The sequence below is a fragment of the Heteronotia binoei genome, chromosome 19 (assembly GCF_032191835.1).
Source record: "Heteronotia binoei isolate CCM8104 ecotype False Entrance Well chromosome 19, APGP_CSIRO_Hbin_v1, whole genome shotgun sequence".
Classification (NCBI taxonomy): Eukaryota; Metazoa; Chordata; class Lepidosauria; order Squamata; family Gekkonidae; genus Heteronotia; species Heteronotia binoei.
This window is the reverse complement of record NC_083241.1, coordinates 4,691,976-4,708,073: the sequence shown is the minus strand read 5'-3', so window position 1 is coordinate 4,708,073 and position 16,098 is coordinate 4,691,976. Positions and strand designations below refer to the sequence as shown.

The following is a 16,098-nucleotide window of genomic DNA, read 5'->3' as shown; positions in this document are numbered from 1 at the left end:
ACAGCATATCCCTCCTGTTGGATGGCATAGGCACCAATACCCCTGCCTCCCTCACTTCAGGCAACCGCATAATTAATTGGTAACGATCCAGCCAGCCAATATTCCACAGTCCAATTACCTCCCATTGTTTCCCCTTCAGCCCCTCAAAGAATGAGAGGTGTGTGGCATCTCCAATTAATCTCACAAAATTAGCGGTTTGAGCACTGAGCAGACATGTCTTCTTATGTCAACCGTCATGTGCAAAAGATGTGAGCGTCTCACAAACCAGCATAAGTGACAGGAAGTCGCATGCGGCTTTGGAAAGCATGAAACAACGCCTGCCTGTCCCGTACACTGGGTGGAAATGCCTCTTTGCTCACAGTCCATGAGGATCTCTCCTACGAAGAAGAAGAAGAAGACTGCAGATTTATACCCCGCCCTTCTCTCTGAATCAGAGACTCAGAGCAGCTTACAATCTCCTATATCTTCTCCCCCCACAACAGACACCCTGTGAAGTGGGTGGGGCTGAGAGGGCTCTCACAGTAGCTGCCCTTTCAAGGACAAGTGCGATAGCTATGGCTGACCCAAGGCCATTCCAGCAGCTGCAAGTGGAGGAGTGGGGAATCAAACCCGGTTCTCCCAGATAAGAGAGCTATGGCTGACCCAAGGCCATTCCAGCAGCTGCAAGTGGAGGAGTGGGGAATCAAACCCGGTTCTCCCAGATAAGAGAGCTCTGGCTGACCCAAGGCCATTCCAGCAGCTGCAAGTGGAGGAGTGGGGAATCAAACCCAGTTCTCCCAGATAAGAGTCCATACACTTTACCACTTCACCAAACTGGCTACTAATCCTTATGCACAGGATAGAGAAGGTAGAGAAAGAAGTACTTTCCCCCCTTTTTCACAATACAAAAACTCGTGGGCACTCAATGAAATTGCTGAGCAGTCGGGTTAGAACGGATAAAAGGAAGTCCTTCTTCACCCAAAGAGTGATTAACACATGGAATTCACTGCCACAGAGGGGATTGGATAAACATCTGGAACAGAGATCCATTAGTAGCTATTAGCCACAGTGTATTGTTGGAACACTGTCTGGGGCAAGTGATGCTCTGTATTCTTGGTGCTTGGGGGGCCACAGTGGGAGGGCTTCTAGTGTCCTGGCCCCACTGATGGACCTCCTGATGGCACCTGGGTTTTTTGGCCACTTTGTGACACAGAGTGTTGGACTGGATGGGTCATTGGCCTGATCCAACATGGCTTCTCTTAAGTTCTTATGTCTGGGGCAAGTGATACTCTGTATTCTTGGTGCTTGGGGAGGCACAGTGGGAGGGCCCCACTGATGGACCTCCTGATGGCACCTGGTTCTTTGCCCACTGTGTGACACAGAGTGTTGGACTGGATGGGGCATTGGCCTGATCCAACATGGCTTCTCTTAAGTTCTTATGTCTGGGGCAAGTGATACTCTGTATTCTTGGTGCTTGGGGAGGCACAGTGGGAGAGCCCCACTGATGGACCTCCTGATGGCACCTGGTTCTTTGCCCACTGTGTGACACAGAGTGTTGGACTGGATGGGGCATTGGCCTGATCCAACATGGCTTCTCTTAAGTTCTTATGTCTGGGGCAAGTGATACTCTGTATTCTTGGTGCTTGGGGAGGCACAGTGGGAGGGCCCCACTGATGGACCTCCTGATGGCACCTGGTTCTTTGCCCACTGTGTGACACAGAGTGTTGGACTGGATGGGGCATTGGCCTGATCCAACATGGCTTCTCTTATGTTCTTATGATCTTTTACAAATGATTGGGGTGAACGCAGTGGGCTGGTGTCCTTGGCACTGAAGACCACATGCTTCATGATAAGAAGAAGGCAGTGTGGGAAGTAGAAAGAAATGGTTTCTCGTGCCTCCCACTCCCCACCAAAATGCGAGGACAAGAACAACAGGACACAGACGGAGAAGTGAGGGGTTCTCTCTTCTTTCTGATGTCCACGGAAACAGATTTCTGGCGAGGCCACTGTGAAGGAGGCAGGCTTAGCTTTTAATTAGGTCGGCTGGAGGTGATCGGGAGGACCAAAGGCCGCAGGAACAGAATGAAATGTCACTGCTATGAAACCTGTTCACTGCTTGTCTTGATGTTGTTGGGTTTTTTTGCCATCTTTGTCTTTATTCCACAGGAATGAACAAAAGTTTATTTTGCTTGTCAAGTCATTTTATTCATCGGTGATTTACTGGTGGCGCTTTAATAAACTGGTGGGATTTGTTTCTGCCAAATGTATTATATTGAGAAGCGGGGTAAAAACGACTAAAATGCAGGGGTGGAATTCTAGCAGGAGCTCTACCCCTGCTAAAATGTATTCAGTTCTCCTGAGCATCTCAGGATCGAGGCGCTGCCTTCTGATCGGCTAAGCAAGGCCAAATGGGCCAAAAGAAGGCCTAGATTTTTGTCACAAGGGTTGGGATGGTCATTTTCACACTAGGCCAAATCGCTCCCCCATAAGAAATCAGCCTTGGCCAGATAAAAGCAGGCGGATAAGCCTTCAAGTATAGTATTTGGCCGACTGCATAAAAGAGTGTAGAGCAACAAGCATCTGAAAAAAGGCACAAAGATCAATGTTTACAAAGCGGTTGTGATGACAACCCTCATCTACGGCTCTGAATCGTGGGTTTTATATCGTCATCACCTGCGACTCCTTGAGCGCTTTCATCAGCGCTCCCTTCGCACCATCCTCAACATCCACTGGAGTGACTTTGTGACCAACACTGAAGTCCTCAAGCGGGCGGAGGTTACAAGCATCGAGGCACTGCTGTTGAAGACGCAGCTGTGCTGGGCAGGGCATATTTCCAGGATGGAAAACCACCGCCTTCCCAAGATTGCTCTGTATGGCGAACTTTCCACCGGCCATCGAAATAGAGGGGCACCAAAGAAGAGGTTCAAGGACTCCTTGAAGAAATCCCTTGGCACCTGTTGCATCAACCATCACCAGTGGTCTGACCTAGCCTCAGATCGCAAAGCATGGAGGCACACCATTCACCAGGCTGTCTCTTCCTTTGAGAACGCACGCATAGCTGGTCTTGAGGACAAAAGGAGATTGAGGAAGAATCGCACTGCTACAGCACCAACCCCAAATCAGACTTTTCCCTGCAGCCACTGTGGCCGGATCTGCCTGTCCCGCATTGGTCTTGTCAGCCACCAGCGAGCCTGCAGCAGACGTGGACTACTGCACCCTTCTTAAATCTTCGTTCGCGAAGTCAAGCCGAGAGAGAGATAGGCCTGGGGAGCCCATGGAATTTCAGCTTATCTCCAAACTACAGAGACCAATTACCCTGGAGCAAAGGGATGCTTCAGAAGGCGAACTTGATGGCATTCTACCCTACTGAGGCCCCTGTCCTCCCCAGACTCCACCCCCAAATCTCCAAGGGCGTTTTCGCACTGACCTTCTAGTGGCGCGACCACCCTCTTCACACCGGAGGATCTGCCCGGATTTCGCACAAGAAGCGCCGGCGCACCCAAAAGAGCCGGCGACTTCCGTCGCGAAACCCGCTCAAACGGAGACCGCCAAGAAGCAGGAAAACGTTTTGAGCGGGTTTCGCGACGGAAGTCGCCGGCTCTTTTGGGTGCGCCGGCGCTTCTTGTGCGAAATCCGGGCAGATCCTCCAGTGTGAAGAGGGTGGTCGCGCCACTAGAAGGTCAGTGCGAAAACGCCCCAAGAGTTTCCCAACCAGAAGCTGGCAAGCCTACCCCACACAGCCCCAGCCAGTGGCTGGCGGGTGGAGGGTGGAGAACTGGCAACCCTAGTTAGGGAGTTTCAGGGACAGCGACACGGAGGGGTGCAACAGAATATCCACTGCAACACTACTTCCAAGGGAACGCCTAGATGTGACATCTGGTCCTTCTAGGAATTCCCAGGAACTCCATGGTTTTATGCAGCGGCAATGTAGGGTCAGCCTAGAAATTCCCAGGAACTCTGATTCTAGCAAGTATTAGAGCTACTAGAAATCCAGATTACTAGAACTACTCGAAGTCACTTCCTGATTCCCCCTGGAAATGACGACACGGTACACACAACAGCAACTCTCCCGCCACTGTTCAGAGCAAGCAGCCTGGTCCGGTATTATCTTTCTCCTTGCCTGGGCTTCTTGCTGGTGCCTTGATCATATTATTAATCTCTAAGGGTTTTTTTGATGAGTAATATGTTGAGAACAGACTTTTAAAAAAAGAAGTGCAGCTATTTCCCTCCCTCTTGATCTTTGGCACCATCAGTGGAAATCCCACGTGTGGAATGAACACACGGAATACCCTTCTTTTAGATCAATCTTCCAGCAGCTCTTCGGATCACGGAGTCGTTTGAAACTGCCCTGGCCCCGGGAGCCGGGAGAGCAAAAATCCTCTGAAGGTCCCAAACTTTTCTGATCTTTTCTAGGCCACGTTTAATTAAGACAAGATTTCAGGCAACTCTCCCCCACATCCCTGGTAAGCTTCACGCAGTCCTTATTATTTGTAATGTGATGTTTGTAAATTGGACAACACAGCACATAACTTCAAATTACAGGAAATGACTACAAGACGTTGATGCTTTGACATCTACGAAGGCTCTGAAAGTTACCGCTTTTCAGAACGGCGATCTTTTCAGAATCTGCGAACATTAAGGAGAAAATACAACCACCACTCAAAAGGATGGTGTAGGGTTGCCAATCCCCAGGTGGGGGCAGGGGATCCCCCGGTTTGGAGGCCCCCCCCACTTCAGGGTCATCAGAAAGCGGGGGGAGGGGAGGGAAATGTCTGCAGGGAACTCTATTATTCCCTATGGAGATTTATTCCCATAGAAAATCATGGAGAATTGATCCGCAGTTATCTGGGGCTCTGGGGGACCTGTTTTTGGGGGTAGGACACCAAATTTTCAGTACAGCATCGAGTGCCTCTCCCAAAAATACCCCCCAAGTTTCAAAAAGATTGGACCAGGGGGTCCAATTCTATGAGCCCCAAAAGAGGGTGCCCCTAGCCTTCATGATTTCCTATGGAAGGAAGGCATTGAAAAGGTGTGCTGTCCCTTTAAATGTGATGGCCAGAACTCCCTTTGGAATTCAATTATGCTTGTCACAGCCTTGATCTTGGCTCCACCCCTAATGTCTCCTGGCTCCACCCCGAAAGTCTCCTGGCTCCACCCCCAAAGTACCCAGATATTTCTTGAATTGGACTTGGCAACCCTAGGATGGTGCCAGTTTGGGGTAGTGGTTAAGTGAGTGGACTCTTATCAGGGAGAACCAGGTTTGATTCTCCACTTCTCCACTGGTAGCTGCTGGAATGGCCCTGGGTCAGCCAGAGCTCTCTTATCTGGGAGAACTGGGTTTGATTTCCCCCTCCTCCACTTGCAGCTGCTGGAATGGCCTTGGGTCAGCCAGAGCTCTCTTATCTGGGAGAACCGGGTTTGATTCCCCACTCCTCCACTTGCAGCTGCTGGAATGGCCTTGGGTCAGCCATAGCTCTCTTATCTGGGAGAACTGGGTTTGATTCCCCACTCCTCCACTTGCAGCTGCTGGAATGGCCGGTTCTCCTGGTTCTCCCAGATAAGAGAGCTATGGCTGACCCAAGGCCATTCCAGCAGCTACAAGTGGAGGAGGGGGGAATCAAACCCGGTTCTCCCAGATAAGAGAGCTATGGCTGACCCAAGGCCATTCCAGCAGGTGCAAGTGGAGGAGGGGGGAATCAAACCCGGTTCTCCCAGATAAGAGAGCTATGGCTGACCCAAGGCCATTCCAGCAGCTACAAGTGGAGGAGGGGGGAATCAAACCCGGTTCTCCCAGATAAGAGAGCTATGGCTGACCCAAGGCCATTCCAGCAGCTACAAGTGGAGGAGGGGGGAATCAAACCCGGTTCTCCCAGATAAGAGAGCTCTGGCTGACCCAAGGCCATTCCAGCAGCTGCAAGTGGAGGAGTGGGGAATCAAACCCGGTTCTCTCAGATAAGAGAGCTATGGCTGACCCAAGGCCATTCCAGCAGGTGCAAGTGGAGGAGGGGGGAATCAAACCCGGTTCTCCCAGATAAGAGAGCTCTGGCTGACCCGAGGCCATTCCAGCAGCTGCAAGCGGAGGAGTGGGGAATCAAACCCGGTTCTCCCAGATAAGAGAGCTCTGGCTGACCCGAGGCCATTCCAGCAGCTGCAAGCGGAGGAGTGGGGAATCAAACCCGGTTCTCCCAGATAAGAGAGCTCTGGCTGACCCAAGGACATTCCAGCAGCTGCAAGTGGAGGAGTGAGGAATCAAACCCGGTTCTCCCAGATAAGAGAGCTCTGGCTGACCCAAGACCATTCCAGCATCTGCAAGTGGAGGAGGGGGGAATCAAACCCAGTTCTCCCAGATAAGAGAGCTCTGGCTGACCCAAGGACATTCCAGCAGCTGCAAGTGGAGGAGTGGGGAATCAAACCCGGTACTCCCAGATAAGAGAGCTCTGGCTGACCCAAGGCCATTCCAGCAGCTGCAAGTGGAGGAGTGGGGAATCAAACCCAGTTCTCCCAGATAAGAGAGCTCTGGCTGACCCAAGGCCATTCCAGCAGCTGCAGGTGGAGGAGTGGGGAATCAAACCCGGTTCTCCCAGATAAGAGAGCTCTGGCTGACCCAAGGCCATTCCAGCAGCTGCAAGTGGAGGAGGGGGGAATGAAACCCGGTTCTCCCAGATAAGAGAGCTCTGGCTGACCTGAGGCCATTCCAGCAGCTGCAAGTGGAGGAGGGGGGAATCAAACCCAGTTCTCCCAGATAAGAGAGCTCTGGCTGACCCAAGGCCATTCCAGCAGCTGCAGGTGGAGGAGGGGGGAATCAAACCCGGTTCTCCCAGATAAGAGAGCTCTGGCTGACCCAAGGCCATTCCAGCAGCTGCAAGTGGAGGAGGGGGGAATCAAACCCGGTTCTCCCAGATAAGAGAGCTCTGGCTGACCTGAGGCCATTCCAGCAGCTGCAAGTGGAGGAGGGGGGAATGAAACCCAGTTCTCCCAGATCTGCACTTAACTTCTGCACCAAACTGGGACTGATTCCCCACTAGCCTTATGCCACTCTCACTGTCCTCTTCTCTGTGGGGCTTCCGTCAGATTTCACACTATCTGTCCCAGGGCTGCAACTGGCTCCATCTCTTTCGCACAGCAAACGAGATCCTCTAAAAACCAGTTTCTGTTTGCTCCAGGAAAAAAGGTGAAGGTAGTTGCAGCCCCAAGGCTGATAGTGTGAAATCCAATGGAAGCCCTTCCGAGAAGAGGAGCACGAGAGCGGCAGAAGGCTAGTGGGGAATCAGTCTCGCTCTCTTTTTAAAATTGATGTAGCATTTTTTGCTCCAGCATCCTAGCTGGCCAGTCCAAAGAGACACCAGATAACATTTCCCTAGGTCTTTTGTGGACACACATGAAGCTGCCTTCTAACGAATCAGCCAGTTTCATCATGGACGGTATTGTCTACTCAGACTAGCAGCAGCTCTCCAGGGTCCTAGGCAGAGGTCTTTCACGTCACCCACCATTGGTGCCTTTTAACTGGACATGCCAGGGATTCTACACGCCAAGCAGCTGCTCTACCACTAAGCCACAGCCCCTCCCCAAGCCTAGCTCTGAGACAAAGTGCAGCTCCCAAGGAAGCTTTAGGAAGTCACAGGGCATAAAGAATTCCGCCCATCCCTAGCAGGAGCATAAGAACATAAGAGAAGCCATGTTGGATCAGGCCAATGGCCCATCCAGTCCAACACTCTGTGTCACACAGTGGCAAAAAATTTTATATATACACACACACACTGTGGCTAATAGCCACTGATGTACCTGTGCTCCATATTTTTTATCTAAACCCCTCTTGAAGGTGGCTATGCTTGTGGCCGCCACCACCTCCTGTGGCAGTGAATTCCACATGTTAATCACCCTTTGGGTGAAGAAGGACTTCCTTTTATCCATTTTAACCTGTCTGCTCAGCAATTTCATCGAATGCCCACGAGTTCTTGTATTGTGAGAAAGGGAGAAAAGTCCTTCTTTCTCTACTTTCTCCATCCCATGTATTATCTTGTAAACCTCTATCATGTCACCCCGCAGTCGACGTTTCTCCAAGCTAAAGAGTCCCAAGCGTTTCAACCTTTCTTCATAGGGAAAGTGTTCCAGCCCTTTAATCATTCTAGTTGCCCTTTAATCATTCTAGGAGCGATGCGCCCCCTGCATTTTTAAAAGCCATCCTCCATGTGCTGCAGCAATCTCAAGAAACAGGGAACAATCCTTCCTTTTCAAAGGCAGGCATGATGAGGCAGAAATACAGATGGCACTCTTAGCATTCAGTCAGCAACACATCCTGCATTTGAAGTTGTGTCTCCGGAAGGATCACTCACAGGAATCCGGGGTCTGTTTTGCTGAGAACTGTGCGTCTGTGTGACTCAAGACTCTTGGCTGTTTTTGTTACAATGCACAGTTACTTTCTCTGGGGCAGGCCTCTGACTAACAGGGCCAGAGGCTTGTCTAGGCCTGGTAGGAGAATTTCTGGCCTGGTGGGGGTACCTCTGCCGTACACTAATTGCCTGCTGCAAACGGTGACAGAAGCATCCCATTACTAGGCAACGGAACTTCTTCTCTCTCCCCCCTTCCCTCCCTACCTGTTTTCTCCCTTCTGTGCTGCTTAATAATAAAAAGTCACCTTTTGAATGTGGCAGGCTTTGCTGGCAACCCCGCTGACTTCTGGGGAGGCTCACGTAAGCCTCCTCGGCGCCACTCCTCAGCCACAACTGTTCCTCACCTAAGGCTTTGAGGAAATCAGCCGCACTCCCTGCAAAAAACTTGCGGCTAACTCTTCTTCGGTGTAACTGTGAAGTGACTTGTCAGAAAATCAGCCTTTCAGCTGTACAGCTGAAGAGAGGCCAAACCGGGTCTGCTGGCCGAGCGTAGCCCATTCCAGCCACGGGCAGCCTGAAGTGAATCCCTGCCTCAGTTTTCTGTCTGCAAAATGAGAGTGCCACAGTTCATCCCGCTAACTGTCTAATAATCTGGACAACCCCTGATCTGGATGTCCCAATTAGTAAAACATCTGCACTTATAAATATCAACAAAGAATAACCTTTAACAGAGATGGAGCCATGATTCTAGTTTCTTACATTTGGACTAATCTGATGAATGCATTTTTAACACTGAAATTGTGGTCTCTCTTACAGTATTAGCTTTCCACTTCTGTGGCTTTATTTACTTAAATTTTTTTACCATAAGTGAAGCCACCAGGAGTTCCCAGAAACAAACATATCATTCAACTTGTTCAATATTATTTATAGTATTCCTTTATTTGCTAGAAATATAACTTTTACTATGTAGAGTGCAAATATAATACTGTTATCTGTAATATTCAACATTTTAAGATTTAATAAAGTTTCTAAAAAGGATTTCATGTCCCATTTTTCTCTCCCCTAAAGAGTCTCAGAGCGGCTTCCAATCTCTTTCCCTCCCTCTCCCCACAACAGACACCCTGTGAGGGAGGTGGGGCTGAGAGAGCTCTGAGAGAACTGCTCTTGAGAGAACAGCTCTGAGAGAACTGTGGCTGACCCAAGGTCAATCCAGCAGTTGCATGTGGAGGAGGAATGGGGAATCAAGCCACTGCTCTTAACCAGGTGAGGCTTGGAGTTCTCTCAAAACTACAATGGCTCTCCAGATGACAGACATCAGATTCCCTGAGATAACATGGTGGCTTTGGCTGTTGGACTCTATGCAATCACACTGCTGCTAAGCTCAAAATGCTTCCCCCCCCCCACCTAAGAACATAAGAGAAGCCATGTTGGGTCAGACCAATGGCCCATCCAGTCCAGCACTCTGTGTCATAGAAGAACATAAGAGAAGCCATGTTGGATCAGGCCAGTGGCCCATCCAGACCAACACTCTGGGCGTTTTCGCACTGACCTTCAAGTAGCGCGACCACCCTCTTCACACCGGAGGATCTGCCCGGATTTCGCACAAGAAGCGCCGGCGCACCCAAAAGAGCCGGCTACTTCCGTCGCGAAACCCGCTCAAACGGAAACCGCCAAGAAGCAGGAAAACGTTTGAGCGGGTTTCGTGACGGAAGTAGCCGGCTCTTTTGGGTGCGCCGGCGCTTCTTGTGCGAAATCCAGGCAGATCCTCCGGTGTGAAGAGGGTGGTCGCGCCACTTGAAGGTCAGTGCGAAAACGCCCTCTGTGTCACAGAAGAACATAAAAGAAGCCATGTTGGATCATGCCAGTGGCCCATCCAGTCCAACACTCTGTGTCACAGAAGAACATAAGAGAAGCCATGTTGAATCAGGCCAGTGGCCCATCCAGTCCAACACTCTCTGTCACAGAAGAACATAAGAGAAGCCATGTTGGATCAGGCCAGTGGCCCATCCAGCCCAACACTCTGTGTCACAGAAGAACATAAAAGAACCCATGTTGGATCAGGCCAGTGGCCCATCCAGTCCAACACTCTGTGTCACAGAAGAACATAAGAGAAGCCATGTTGGATCAGGCCAGTGGCCCATCCAGTCCAGCACTCTGGGTCACATAAGAACATAAGAGAAGCCATGTTGGATCAGGCCAGTGGCCCATCCAGTCCAACACTCTGTGTCACAGAAGAACATAAGAGAAGCCATGTTGGATCAAGCCAGTGGCCCATCCAGTCCAGCACTCTGTGTCACATAAGAACATAAGAGATGCCATGTTGGATCAGGCCAATGGCCCATCCAGTCCAACCTCTGTGTCACACAGTGGCCAAAAAACCCAGGTGCCATCAGGACAGGCCTGTAGCCATGGGGGGGCACGGCCCCTCCACTGAACCCCCCCCTTTGACTAGTGTGGCCCCTCTTGGCAGCCCCTGAGCTCCCTGCTGCTCTTGCAGCCCCTGCTCCCCTCCGACAGCGCTTCCCCCTCCTTTCCTCCTTCCCACCCATGAAGCCCCGGCTCCTCCTAGGGCTCTTTCCAGGCCCCACACCGATCACAGGAAAAGCCGGGTGTGGAGGCCGGCGCTCTCCGCAGCTCTAGCGCTGGGGCCATGGCGAAAGGAAGCACCAGCAGGCCCTGCAAAAGCGCCCACCGCCTCCGCTGCTTCCTCCCTACTTCCCTCTCCGGATCGCGTGGGAGGGAAGTAGGGACGAAGCAGCAGAGGTGGCGGGCTTTTTTGCAGGGCTTGCCGGTGCTTCCTTTTGCCGCGGCCCCAGCACTAGAGCTCCGGAGAGCGCCGGCCTCCCCACCCAGCTTCTCCCAGAATTGGCACCGGGGCGGGCTGGAAAGAACACTTTATGGGGTGGAAGGGAGGGAGGGGGCAGGGGCTGCCAGAGAAGTGGTGCCAGAGAGAGCGGGGGCCGCGAGAGGGGGGCCCTCCATCCGAAATTTTATTCTGTGGGCCCCCCTACCCAAGATTTTCTGGCTACGGGCCTGCATCAGGAGGTTCACTAGTGGGGCCAGGACACTAGAAGCCCTCCCACTGTTGCCCCCCCAAGCACCAAGAATACAGAGCATCGCTTGCGCCAGACAGAGAGTTCCAACAATACGCTATGGCTAATAGCCACTGATGGACCTCTGCTCCAGATGTTGGTCCAATCCCCTCTTGAAGCTGTCTATGCTTGTAGCTGCCACCGCCTCCCGTGACAGTGAATTCCACTGGTGTGTTCACATTGCACTAGATAATGCATTTTACATCTGGATTTTTGCTATTCTTACACAGTAAATATCCGGATGTGAAACGCATTATTTAGGGTAGTGTGAACGCAGCACGTGTTAATCACCCTTTGGGTGAAGAAGCACTTCCTTTTATCCATTCTAACCCGACTGCTCAGCAACTTGAGTGTCCGTGAGTTCTTGCATTGCGAGAAAGGGGGAAAAAAGGACTTCTTTCTCTACCTTCTCTGTCTCATGCATAATCTCGTACACTATCAAGTCGCCCCTCAGTTGACGTTTCTCCAAACTAAAGAGACCCAAACGTTTTAACCTTCCTTCATAGGGAAAGTGTTCCAACCCTTTTAATCATCTTAGTTGCCTTTTTCTGCACTTTTCCCAGTGCTATAATATCATTTTTGAGGTGTGATGACCAGAATTGCACACAGGACTCCAAATGAGGCCACAATATCGATTTATACAGGAGCGAGATGATACCGGCTGATTTGTTTTCCATTCCCTTCCTAATGATTCCCGGCATAGCGTTAGCCTTTTTCATTGCAGCCGCACACTGTCTCCACATTTTCAGTGAACCTCTGCTCTTCCCAGGTTCCTTGCTCGAGTCTTTTGGAGTTTCCCAAGACAGAGTCAGCAACTGTATTTCAGAGGATACTTGGAAAGCAAAATAAATGGCATTGACCTTTATGCGACAGAAAGGGTCCAATGCCAAGGAAACATTCCTCAGGGCCCTGGGGCTGAGCCAACAAAGCAAGAGCACTGACCGTCAGCCATCTTACCTGTCCACCCGGCAAGGCAGCAACAGTGGCCCGTGACTGGATCACACCCATCCGCGTGGCTGCAGTCGCAGAGCTCGCTGCAATTAAGGCCGTACGTCCCCTCCTTCCCAAAGAGAAAGAACACAGGGGGGAAAGGTCTCTCAGTCTTATATTCAAACCATGGCATGCAAAAAGATTTTGACGAGATTCTCTGGAATGCACGGCTGCTTTCTTGGATTTGCACCAGCTGGTGCCTCTGGGGAGGTAAAACCAAGCTCTCTTTCCTTTGGATCTGCAATGGGCTTGGGGGGAGGCATGCTACCACTTTCCTGAACGTGAGTGAGGCTGGTTTTGGCTAGAACCATTTTTATTTTTAGAAGGGGTTTATAATGGGCCCCTTCGCCTGCCCAGTTAAGTTGGCCCCCAAAGCATCAAGCCTTGACTGCTGCATATCCTGAACCCCTGGGGCTTCCTTTGAAGAGGGTTCGGATCAGGCAAACTAGGTGATTGCCTAGGGCGCTGGCCTTCTGGAGGCGCAAAATTGGATGCCCCACCATGTGATTTGGTGACGTTATCAGTGCAGGGGTGTGTGTGAGAAGTTAAGCACTACACCAAACTGCCTAGGATGTTAGACAGTCTAGGGCTGGCCTTGGTTTGGATGCTGCAGCTAATGCAGAATGCTGTGCCTAGACTGTCTGTTGGAAGTGTGCGACCTGGATATTACAGCAATCACCCTGGCTACCCATCCTCTCCCAAACCCAAATCAAGGCACTGCTTTTGTCCTTTAAAGGCCTACATGGCTATGGACCAGCGTATCTGAAGGATCATCTTCTCCCAAATGGTCCTGGCCCAACAGTTAACATCACAGAGAGAGGCCCTCCTGACTGTCCTGTCAATCAAAGAGGCATTTCTGGGGGGCACACAAGAGAAGGGCCTTTTTGGTGGCAGCCCCGTGATTGTGCAAAAACCTCCCCAGGGAGGTGCTCCTGGCCCCCTCACTGTTGATCTTCAGAAGGCAGCTGGACGGTTTTATTTAGGGCTGCATTGGATTATTTCATCAGCAGCCCTCGATTTTTATTTGAATTATTTAAATGGATTTTATGTATTCTGTTTTATGTATTTTATTTGTACTGTGAACCGCCTTGAGCTCTGGAAGGAAGAAAGGTGGCTAATAATAGGAAGGAAGGAAGGAAGGAAGGAAGGAAGGAAGGAAGGAAGGAAGGAAGGAAGGAAGGAAGGAAGGAAGGAAGGAAGGAAGGAAGGAAGGAAGATGGGGAGGGAGGGAGGAAGGGAGGGAGGAAGGAAGGAAGGAAGGAAGGAAGGAAGGAAGGAAGGAAGATGGGGAGGGAAAAAGGAAGGAAGGAAGGAAGGAAGATGGGGAGGGAGGAAGGAAGGAAGAAAGGGAGGAAGGAAGATGGGGAGGGAGGGAGGAAGGAAGGAAGGAAGGAAGGAAGATGGGGAGGGAGGGAGGAAGGAAGGAAGGAAGATGGGGAGGGAGGAAGGAAGAAAGGGAGGGAGGTAGGTAGGAAGGAAGGAAGGAAGGAAGAAAGAAAGATGGGGAGGGAGGGAGGGAGGGAGGGAGGGAGGAAGGAAGGAAGGAAGGAAGGAAGGAAGGAAGGAAGGAAGGAAGGAAGGAAGGAAGGAAGGAAGGAAGGAAGGAAGGAAGGAGAAATATATGGTCAGGGACCTGTCTATCTGTGGGACCGCCTTTCTCTGCATATTCCCCAGAGAGCACTGCATTCAGGGACAAAAAATCTATTGTCCATCCCTGGACCAAAAGAAGCCAGGTTGCGTACGACATGAGCCAGGGCCTTCTCGGTGGCAGCACCAGAACTCTGGAACGCTCTCCCAGAGGCCATAAGGGCCCTGCGGGATTTGTCTACATTCTGCAGGGCCTGTAAGACCGAATTGTTCCGACAGGCCTTCGACATTTAACCGAGAGAGAGCTGCCACTGGACATCATATAGAGCACCATGCAGAGTACCGATGGTCACCATCGAACTTTCAGAACCGCTATACTGTACTGTATTAATACAGCACCATTAAATGTTTTAAATAATTTAAATATGTAATTATGTTTTATATGTTTTATTGGTTTTTAATGGAAGTAATGTGATGTTGTGAGCCGCCCTGAGTCCGCTTGCGGAGAGGGTGGGATATAAGCTTAACGTAATAAATAAATGGTCTCTGTCACATTATCTGAAAAATGTGTTACAGCTGCATTCTCTGTCTCAGGCTCCTGTAAAGGCACTGATCACACAAAGACTTACCGGGCAAGGCTGGTCGCAGAAATCTCCTTGCCACCCAGGCGAACAAAGGCAGAATCCATCCACGGGGTTGCAGGCTGCTCCGTTAGCACAGAAACACGTCTGGTTGCAGCTGAGGCCCCAAGTGCCACTGGGGCACGGGATGGAACAATCCGCTCCCTGCCATCCTGGAACGAGAGAGAAGAAAACCGATGTGCCCCTCGATGCACTCCTTCTGGCACATGCCATCCCTCTTGCTGTTAGGAAACAGCTCCAGTTCCAGAAAGAATGTTTGTGCATGCAGCGCCACCCACTTTTAACATGTGTCCAGGTTTCTTTGCATGTGGTAGGACAGAGCGCTCTGAGGAAATAGGGCGGCTGCGGTTCAGTTTTGTGAAGAGATGCCACTGAAAAGCACCATGTTGGGTGGAATACAAGCATCTTGCTATCTCACAGTTGAGGGATTGCTCTAGTACGGATCTAAAATGCTCCAAATGCCAGTTCTGCAAGCCTAGGTTTGCATAGATGTCAACCAGTGAAAAAAATTGGGGATTAACACCCTCTCATGCTAGAAATGCTGCCTGCACATGTGACAATGATGGCAAAAAAACCCTAGATTTAGATATTGGATTTATATCCTGTCCTCCACTCCGATTCTCAGAGGGGCTTACAATCTCCTATATCTCTTTCCCCAACAACAGACACCCTGTGAGGTGGGTGGGGCTGGAGAGGGCTCTCACAGCAGCTGCCCTTTCAAGAACAACCTCTGCCAGAGCTATGGCTGACCCAAGGCCATGCCAGCAGGTGCAAGTGGAGGAGTGGGGAATCCAACCTGGTTCTCCCAGATAAGAGAGCTCTGGCTGACCCAAGGCCATTCCAGCAGCTGCAGGTGGAGGAGTGGGGAATCAAACCCGGTTCTCCCAGATAAGAGAGCTCTGGCTGACCCAAGGCCATGCCAGCAGGTGCAAGTGGAGGAATGGGGAATCAAACCCGGTTCTCCCAGATAAGAGAGCTCTGGCTGACCCAAGGCCATTCCAGCAGCTGCCAGTGGAGGAGTGGGGAATCAAACCCGGTTCTCCCAGATAAGAGAGCTCTGGCTGACCCAAGGCCATTCCAGCAGCTGCAAGTGGAGGAGTGGGGAATCAAACCCGGTTCTCCCAGATAAGAGAGCTCTGGCTGACCCAAGGCCATTCCAGCAGGTGCAAGTGGAGGAGTGGGGAATCAAACCCAGTTCTCCCAGATAAGAGAGCTCTGGCTGACCCAAGGCCATTCCAGCAGCTGCAAGTGGAGGAGTGGGGAATCAAACCCGGTTCTCCCAGATAAGAGAGCTCTGGCTGACCCAAGGCCATTCCAGCAGGTGCAAGTGGGGGAGTGGGGAATCAAACCCGGTTCTCCCAGATAAGAGAGCTCTGGCTGACCCAAGGCCATTCCAGCAGCTGCAAGTGGAGGAGTGGGGAATCGAACCCGGTTCTCCCAGATAAGAGAGCTCTGGCTGACCCAAGGCCATTCCAGCAG

General features: G+C 51.1%; 1 protein-coding gene across 1 annotated transcript in view; it reads right to left on the bottom strand.

Moving 5' to 3' along the window:
- Positions 1–16,098, bottom strand: part of MEGF11 (multiple EGF like domains 11) — a 495,160-nt gene that overhangs the window by 98,504 nt on the left and 380,558 nt on the right. The window contains 2 exon segments of the mRNA XM_060260232.1: positions 12,359–12,461; positions 14,608–14,771. Coding sequence (XP_060116215.1) covers positions 12,359–12,461; positions 14,608–14,771 — 267 coding nt within the window.